This window comes from Embiotoca jacksoni, unplaced genomic scaffold (assembly GCF_022577435.1).
Source record: "Embiotoca jacksoni isolate LCO1_2020_lvr unplaced genomic scaffold, fEmbJac1.0.p SCAF_14, whole genome shotgun sequence".
Classification (NCBI taxonomy): Eukaryota; Metazoa; Chordata; class Actinopteri; family Embiotocidae; genus Embiotoca; species Embiotoca jacksoni.
Window position 1 is genome coordinate 16,292,890 of NW_027185274.1, and position 9,258 is coordinate 16,302,147.

The following is a 9,258-nucleotide window of genomic DNA, read 5'->3' on the forward strand; positions in this document are numbered from 1 at the left end:
GAAGGAGGAGAACCGTCGTCCTCGGCGACCTGCCCGGACCGCCGCAGCCGCGTCATCCGCCTGTACCAGTACGACGAGGACGGCCAGCGATACGGCCACCTGCCAGACCCCGCCCCCGACGAGCTGGGCCCCGCCCCCAGGCTCAAACAGCGCTCCCGATCTCTGACTCGCCTCAACGCCATCATGGCTGCCGCCTCAGCGGGGCCGCTGGAAAGGAGTGAGGGGAGCGAGGAGAGGCCACACTTCCACATGGAGATATAACGGAGACGCCACAGAGGGTGGACAAAATAATGAGAACACCAGGCCAGAGGAGGAGTTTGAGGGGCCTTCAGTCGTCAGGAGGAACTGGCGGGTTTCAGAGTCACAAAGTACTGAAACACGCCGTGATCTTTTTCATGACTTTTCACAGCTGTCATTTAGTTTACAATCAAGGACTGAACCACTAAATCACTGCTATCATTGAGAGCTGCAACTAACAATTTTTTCACTCAATTAACTAATTGATAGCATTCACTTTTTATATATATAGATATATATGTATATCTATATATACATACATATATACATATTCACATTTGACAAATAGGCAAATCTTCACATCTGAGAAGCTGAAAAACGGGATAATATTTGAGATTTTTGAACTGTTAACCAGATAGTGGGATAGAAAAAGTGATTCTTATGAATAATTTGTGTTTCTTCCTCTTGTATCGATTAGCTTGCATCACTTGAGGTTTCTGTGACGACCGGTGTTACCGTCCAGCAGCTGGTCTATTACCAAGTGCATCATTCAGGTACAAGGGGAAAGGATGTCCTTTTTACTTGGCCAAGCACTCGTAAAAACCTCCGATGTCCACAACGGAAACAGTCAACTCTGTTTCTACCGTCTTCTCCAGGATGATGAGTTACTGCATTATAATACTGTACATGTGCTTATAAAGTGTTGAATGAAACCTGCAGTTTACACCATTTATTAAGAAGCAGCTTGCCGTACCTCCATTTCCATTTTATTACTTTGCAAACATCTATAAACAAGACACAAAATGAGAAAAAATAATTATCCAGAAAACATAAAATCCCCAGGTCGGCTCTCAGTTCATTTCCTTCTTTGTTTTCTTATTTTAAGAACTTGTTTTCTCATCTCCAAACGAACACTATAAAAAGTCTACTCGGAGAGAGAAAGGCCTCTTGACAACAGATGGCTGATGGGATGTTCAGTGAGTCCACGTATGATTCTGTAGTCCATATTTTTGTGTGTGTCTCTGAGTGTGAGTGTGTGCGTGTGTGTGTGTTGGTGAGACCTGAAACTGCAGGTTTTCCTTTTTTCTTAAACAACAAACAGATTCCTGTTCTTGCGGCGGTTGTTTTCTCCATCTTTCTTGGTTTTGGTGTTGTGACGTCTGCTACGATGTGGACGAAGTTTTCTGCCAATCCACAAACTCATCTAGCAGCACCGGCCCTGCAGACACAACAACTCATATCATTAACCATCTACATTCCTGCACCTTTTAACTGTCAAATGTCAAAGAGCACCTTTAAAAATCAAAATCTAACTTAAGTCCAACTCACACTTAGAAAAGCATCAAAATAAAAGACTTTTACCACAAATTCTCTGTATTTTAAAATCCTTCCCTCCTTCTGTAAATAACACTTTCAATCAATCACAGTTACTCAACTCATTTCCTCTGACAGCACATCATAAACCGACAGTATAAATATGAAAATGCGTCGGTGTTTTTCACAGGTACACAATATATTCGGGAAAGTTGAGACAGTTGTGAAAATAATTTTCAATAAATCATTTCTATGTTTGAAGATTAAATGACTTAAAAAAATAAAAAATAAAAAAAACATCAGTCCAAACAAAAGAAAGCCTCTCATTTGTGTGACTTTTAATTTATTTCATTTTATTTAATTATTTCTTTCATTGTTAGCAATATTATCAGCTTTGTTTCACGAGTGTCAGGTGACCTCTGCTCTGCTGAATGAGAGCATCGCCAGTTAATTTTTATTCTAAACTTAAAAAATGACATCCAGCATAATTTAAACTATGTGTTAAACTTAAGACATTTCCTCTCTGTGACCGTGAGTGAGGAGGGAATTGGGATTGAGCCTTAGTTCAGTTTCAGTGGTCGTGCTTGTAACCGTCGCAGCTCCTTAATATAAATCCAGCTCAAGTCTTTTACCTGAGGAGAGACTCACCGTTGTTTTCTGGTCGGCGTGGAGCTGCTATAAAACCGTGATGCTGGTTGAGTTTGGTTTAGTACTCACAGGCTCCGTCTTCATCGTAGTTACTGAGGTCTGTGTTGATGGTCCTGCTGAACTCCAACACGTTGTACCACTGGTCCTTGTTCATCCCCTTGTACTTGGACTGCTGTGGGAGACATTCATGATTGGGGGGTTTGCGGGACTTTACGTCTGCTAACATAAACTACCGGTGACTTTTATTACATGAAAAAAATTAACTTTTTTCCTTCTTCTGGCGATATCCAAACCAATGAGACACAGATTTACCTCCAGGAACTGGTTGAAGACCGGGAAGAGAGGCCATGTCCTGCCCAGCAGCAGAGCCAGCATGGATTTAGCTGTGTCCATGTCCAAACTCCTCTGGTCTTTATCCTGATGACGAGACAGAGACAGGAGGTAACGGCATGGAGGAAATGAAATGGCATAATGACAGAAAGATGAGGCTGTTGGGAAGATCAACCTTTTCCTCCGAAGTATGAACAATATATTTCCTTACAATATGATGAAAAATGAAGGTTATGGACTCTTGTATTTCTGAAAACTTCAGCAAAGAAATCTGAGATTTCAGAAAATTCGGAGGTTGTAAATACCACGTGAGGCCAGCATTCAGTCATGTGGACTTTTCTCGTGAACACAGTAAGTACGACCCACATGAAGGGAGATACTCTTTTCCTTTTATACTTTTGTTTCCTCGTCATCCTTCATCACAACAATCACAAAGTGAGGCGCAGAAACATCACCGTCACATTAAAAAGTAATGCACCACTAACTCGCCTGATCTTTTAAAAAGCAACTTAACAGCAGCCTGTAAACGTGTTTCACCGTCGCCTCTGGTTCAAAGTTTAACCCGTGGTTCTTCTCTGACCACATTGTGCTTCACTCACCTGTAACCACACCTTACACTGATGTCACAGGGCACCTGAGTGCACTTGTACATCACTGCAGGATGACAGGTTGAACCACTGCAGATCAGTTAAAAAAATTAAAAATTAAAAAAAAGATTTTCAGAGGTGTTAAATTACTCCTAAAAAAAGAAGAAGAAAGAAACAGCAGCAGACTCACTCTGGCAAAATCAAATGCATATCTGTAGATATTTTTGAAGCCCACAGACTCATTGAGCTCACTGCGCAGGTAATCCAGTTTGCCCTGCAACCTCTCTGTGCAGTCACATCTGGGAGGAGATGAAGGAAAAACACGTGAGTCTCAACTTTTTAACAGAGATATTGAGAGTTAAAATAAGAAGACGTCTTACTGTAATGTCGTCATTCCCCGGAGCCACTCATCTTTTGTGAAGAAGCCCATATTTGCTGCTTCTAGATGCCAGGCTAAAACTAACATGATAATCTGAAAGAGAGGGGAAGGAAATGAGTTCGGACCTTTCAAACATTTAACTCAACACTGGTGCATGTAAACAGGGTCTTTGTTTCCTCTGTCATTAGGGATGTCCCGAGCCGATCTCAAAGATTTGTATCAGAGCCGATGAAGGCCTTTTCAATTGATCAGTATCGTCTTTAGTGAGAGATATTTAGTCCCTTCCTTTGTTTATGACACCTGTGCAAACAGCTGACATAAAACTGGGAGCATAATCTGTGTCAGGAAGCAGAAGTGAACTCTGACCTTTGGCATTCCGTGCAGCTGAAATGTTTGACATTTGACGTGGCACCTAAAAGATAAACACTCAATGAAATACAGTGACTGTGAATGTGATTAAGTGTAAAGTGATTTTTGTTGTTATGACTGTTAATGTCAAGATTGGAGATGCTTTTTTTTTTTTTTTTTTTTTTTTAAGAGTCTAAGAGCAGGAAATCATTACAAACCTTCCAAAAACTTATAGTTTTAGTCTTAAAAGATCAACTAAAAATGTCTGGCAAACAGTACTCAATCAGCTTTTCTTGACTTGATGACTCTTCTGTCGACAGAAAATTCTGAAATAACACGCCGACGTTTGGGGTGCAGTGACGAACACATGCAGTCCCTGATGTCCTCAAAACCTAACACCATTTTTTCCAAAAGTAAACTGAAGCTGTGTTACAGCGTTGAGTCTCTGGCAGTCAATCAAACACGGATCTGGTTTTTGCACCAAACACATGTTTGTCACCAAGTTGACTGAATCTGATTTGAACACAATCCTGTCGTCCTTACTGTTATCATTTTCTGACCCAGGATTACTCGTATGTCACTTTAATGCTGCAGTGTGAAGCTTTTGTCTTCCCCTTCTGCCAGTGAGAGTTATTACAAAAACACTGACGACACGTTTACGTCACAGACTCAGAGGGAGGCTAATCCAAAAAAACGGGGGATAAATAAAAAAGAAATCCCATAATCCGCCAAATCCACTCGTTTCACTATCAGAATTTAACCTATTCAATCTGATAACTGTTGGAGAGTCTTGAAGAGCCACATGATTGAAAAGTTTTATCCCTATTCAAGTTAGAATAGAGTTAAACCGGCTCAGACAGCGTGCCCAGTTTGAATTCACCCGGCCGGCCAGTATGGGAACGTCTCACAATACACAAGGTTCAAAAACTGTGTCATAAAACAGGATCGTCCTGATCGGACCTCCTGGACTCGTCCTGCTCCTTCCTGAAAATCATACTAAAAATCTTCATAAAGAATCCTGAAGTCCCGCTCAGAGGTAGTTTAACTCTCAGTCTGTTACCCTGAGACCTCGGTGAATCCAGGCCCAGGTGAGGGACGGGTGGGGTGAATCTCCGAGCCGGGTGGACTCACATTCTCTGGTTCCACACCGATGTCTTCACAGAACTTCTCCATGGCCTCCGGACCCACCACCATGTCTGGGCCGGCGTACTCGTTGAACCAGGCCAGGCACTTCTTACTGGAGAACAGCTTCTCGGTGCTGATCGGCCTGGCGCCGCGGATCTGAGGTCGGCTAAAACTACAACACAGAACAAAGGTTTAGTTCAACAAAAATAAATAAATAACTTCCCATCCAAAAAAAACAAACAAAAAAACAAATTCAATCATTAATTTTTAGTGATGCAGGTTTACCACCTGGGGTTGGTGTAACTATCAGCTATGTTTCGTTTGAAGCGCAGGAACTAAAATTCTAATACTCTTCTTTTTTTTTTTTTTTTTTTTACAAAATCCAGAATTGAGCTGAGAATCAACTCAACATCAAATCAATTAGCAAAAACTTCATATCAATGTTGTTTCTTCTTTCATTACTTACAAAGTCTGACTTCAAGTGATAAATTCAAACAGTGCTGTAAATAAGACAAAACAGACTTTCTGTACATGAGTGCGAACGCATTCAGCTCAAACTTTGTGCCTTGCCGGAAGTGAAATGCTACAAGTTCAGATCATGTGATGTGACTTTTACATCATTATTCAGACATGAGGCGTGTTCTCATGGAACAAACAGTCTGAGACACACAAATACAATCTAACACCTGCAATAAAGCTCACTGTCATCAAAGCTATAACATTCAAATGGAGTCTTTATGCCCAGTTTAGGATACATCATGTGCAGTGCTGTGGAATTATGTTGCCTTGTATCACCGAGATGATGTATTCCTCATTAACAGGACACTCAGTGCTCCTGCTGTGGACCGAGGCAGCGCTGATTAAGAGAACAAGTATGTGCCAAGTGCGGAGTTCCCCAACCGAGCAGAAAGGAACTCAACTGGAAACACATGTGAAGATGTATTTGCTGCGACTTCATTTTTCCTTGCTGTGTCACCGCAACATTAACATCCACACTCATCTACTTGCATTCCCTCAACACACACCAACACACTGAAGAGGAAAATGAGAAGGTGAAAGGTTCAGTAAATCGACTGCCAGGTGAAAGACAACCCTGCCAGTCCCTTTTTCAGGCCACTGCACAGTACAGCCTGTGACCGTCGTCGCCAGCAAAGAGCCTATGACTCGCTGCGGATCCTCTGAGGTCAGAGCGCAAACACAGCCAGGACCCAAACTGTGCCACCGCTAAGAGTGGAGGGTTTTCCACGCAGACAGACCACAGACTGGATATAAAAGTGTTCGTAGCTTCCAGCTCTGAAAAATGAGGCCAATGCAAAAGTGGCTTAAGATGCGATGCCACCAAGTGCCACTAAAGGTTGGCTGCACAAAGTGCCGGTTTCCATAGAGTCCCATTCAACTTCTCTCATCAAATTCTTAGTCAATAAAATTTTTCCACAAGTTTTCTGTATGTCATTCGTTAAATTAATTCATCCTGATTAGTGCTCTGGAGGGCCGTCTGAAAATAATCCGTCATTAATTAGAAAGTCAGCTTCAAAAGAGGAGGGGGTGGGGGTGACGACACACGTGTCGGTTTGATTGACAGGCCTGTTGCGTCAGGTTACAGCTGTCGGTGGGCGGGATGGAGTATTGCCAATCAGATCCACCACTCGCTCCTCCCCCCAGCTCGTCCAAATACGGTCACTTCCTGCTTTAAACCGCTCTGAACTAAGACGATGGCGCTGGACAAAATCTGAACTGGAGGCGGCTTAATGGCCGTTCACAAACCAACAGGTGACGTGACTATTGGTTGCCGCTTGAAACAGACATACGAAGTTACAGTGTGCTTACCTTGTTATTTTACAAGTGCGCTCATTATCGTCTGCATCCGGTAGCTTCCTCTTCTTCTTCACAGGCATTACTGCACCTTTATTGGGCTTCATGAGCTGGGCTACACACAGGAGATTTAAAAAAGAAAAAGACACATGTTGACATCTGCATCCCCTCATCCACTTACACACACACACACACACACCTCTAGATAACAACAGAAGCCAATAATCAATCATCCGTGTAATGTGTGGAATTAAGGTCAGACCTGTATACTTCTGGCTGCCGTGTCCATTCAACTCTAACAGATGCTGGAAGAAAAGAAATCAAAACTTCATCTGAAAATGTCCCCGCACGACACTTGATAATCCAGTCAGAGGGGAGGAATTAACTACATGTTAAACATCAACACAAATACTTACAAGCTTGTCCAGTGTTTCAGATACTCCTCTGATGCCTGCCAGACCGCACAGGTTGATCCTACACAGAGACATAAACACACAAACAAAATATCATTGTTATTCAGATAATGTCAAAACATCTACAAACACGCATGTTAGACATTACTTTTCATTTATATCAAAACCGTGAAGGGGGGGGGCACCTGACCTCACATCATCCCATTTAAGCACAATATAAATATGTCCCCGCATCTGAGGGCCACGACTGTTTCAGTGAGACACTGTTGAATATTTACATTTTTCAAAATAAACAACAAAAACCTGTAACCTGACCCGTGAATGTTGCGTGTCGTTACATCCCCCCTGCAAACGTGTTCAGTTTAAACTCATACTGTTCATTCAGCCTTACCAGACACGCACAGACCGTTTTCAACAACACATCTGATCAAGTTAAATGCCTTGTCCTCCTCAATAAAAACATTTTTTTTTTTTTTTTTTTTAAACTGTTCGAGGAGCTCTCAGAAGTGTGACTCATTATTCCCCAAATGTCAGCGTTTCCATTACTTGCATGAGACACTTTTTTTTTTTAAGTGCACATTTTAACACGGCCTGTGGTCGGTTCAACTCGTACTTGACATCGAACAGTAAAGAGACAAACCGCGTGTATTTTTTTTCTCTCGCTTCGTGTCCTGACTTGAAGTTGGTTCACCAAAAAGCAACTGACAGGTCGAGTCTGACGTCACGTAGCAAACAGACCACACAAAACAGAACAGGCGGTGGTTGAATGTAATCGAGTACATTTACTCAAGTACTGTACTTCAGTACAATCGACGGCTTTAATTACTTCTGGTACTACGGTTTTTCATATCCTTTCTATCCCGCAAAAAAACATGCATCTGCAAATTAGGTGATTTAGAATATAAATTTTTCCAATACAGTTAAGGATTAAATGTTCCTATAATTCCTGAGGAAAAAGTTTATGTTTTAAAGATAAATAAACAGTTTTAAAACCAGTTCGTATTTGCTGGAAAATATCTTGTTTTCTGAGCCTGTTGACTTTAGAAAATGATGCAATACTGTAGATTAAACCAACCAACAGGACATAAAAGTAGTTCAAATCAGTGCACACTTCAATAGTACAAAAATGAACCTTAATTCAGAAGTAAAATTAATTTAAAAAAAAACATTTAAAATGTAGTAAACAGTGTGTGTCTCAATGCTTGTAAGGACATTTTGATGAAAAATACTTACATATTTATACTTCAAACGATTTTAATTTGTAGGAGTGTTTTTACAGTGTGGTTTTAGTACTTACACTTCAGTAAATATATATGAATATTTATTCTTTCAACGATAATGTGATCCGAGGTGTTTAACGACGATGATTTAAACACTATCGGTGTTTTTTTGTCTGCCGAGTTTGTGACATTGAACGCAGCACAACAGCCTGTAAGCGTTTTCAAACGTCGAAACGGAAACAGTGGAAGTAAACCAGAGTAAAAACGTTCAGCGATAAACATCCACAACAACGACGTGATAAACATCCACAATAATGACGTGAACGTCACGAAGCGGATGAATGTCTGAACATTATAAACGTTCATGACAGCGGGACGACTCCGCCGATGCTAACGTTAGCTGAACGCGGCTAACCGGGCTACGGTGACTAAATGCGACTGATCCGCGTCCAGACCGCCGGGTTGTCGGATGTCACGTTTCACTTGAAACACTTAACACCCGTTTGTTGTTTTAATTTTCTTCTGGGACTCAGCGTGCGCTCACAGCGGGCTTCTTTTGTCTGCTAGCCGACGTTAGCGGGCTCGCCGCGGGTGTCACAGCTACTCCGCTAACACGTTAGCTAATTTCTTGAGATGCGCGTCGAAGGAAATCAGCCTGAATATCATTTAATATAAGAGAGCTCGTTCATTTTTTTATAACTGACAACAGATAAGTCTTTTTAAACAGTCCCAAACACGTACCCTTTTTAGGTTACTGTCTGCTTGGTTTATCAGTTCCACCTGCTCCTCCTGTGCCGGAGTCTCTCGGCTGATGCCGGTGTTGTGTCCAAGTCCGTTTCCGGCGT

At 41.8% G+C, this 9,258-nt stretch overlaps 1 protein-coding gene across 2 annotated transcripts; it reads right to left on the minus strand.

Annotated features, from left to right (window-relative positions):
• Window positions 1–982: 982 nt before the first annotated feature.
• Window positions 983–9,245, minus strand: dcun1d5 (DCN1, defective in cullin neddylation 1, domain containing 5 (S. cerevisiae)). Of its 2 annotated transcripts, none has more exons than XR_011178198.1 (10): window positions 9,155–9,245; window positions 7,197–7,254; window positions 7,043–7,085; window positions 6,796–6,895; window positions 4,975–5,140; window positions 3,497–3,588; window positions 3,307–3,415; window positions 2,512–2,616; window positions 2,200–2,371; window positions 983–1,456 (listed from the first exon to the last, which is right to left on the minus strand). XR_011178198.1 is itself a non-coding variant. In XM_069148302.1 (10 exons), exons 4-10 carry the CDS (start codon window positions 6,885–6,887, stop codon window positions 1,401–1,403), a joined length of 723 nt encoding a protein of 240 aa, XP_069004403.1. In that variant the 5' UTR covers window positions 6,888–6,895; window positions 7,043–7,085; window positions 7,197–7,254; window positions 9,155–9,245; the 3' UTR covers window positions 983–1,400. The 2 variants fall into 2 exon arrangements, 1 of the variants encoding a protein (XP_069004403.1); XM_069148302.1 differs by having other exon boundaries at window positions 2,269–2,371.
• Window positions 9,246–9,258: the final 13 nt, after the last annotated feature.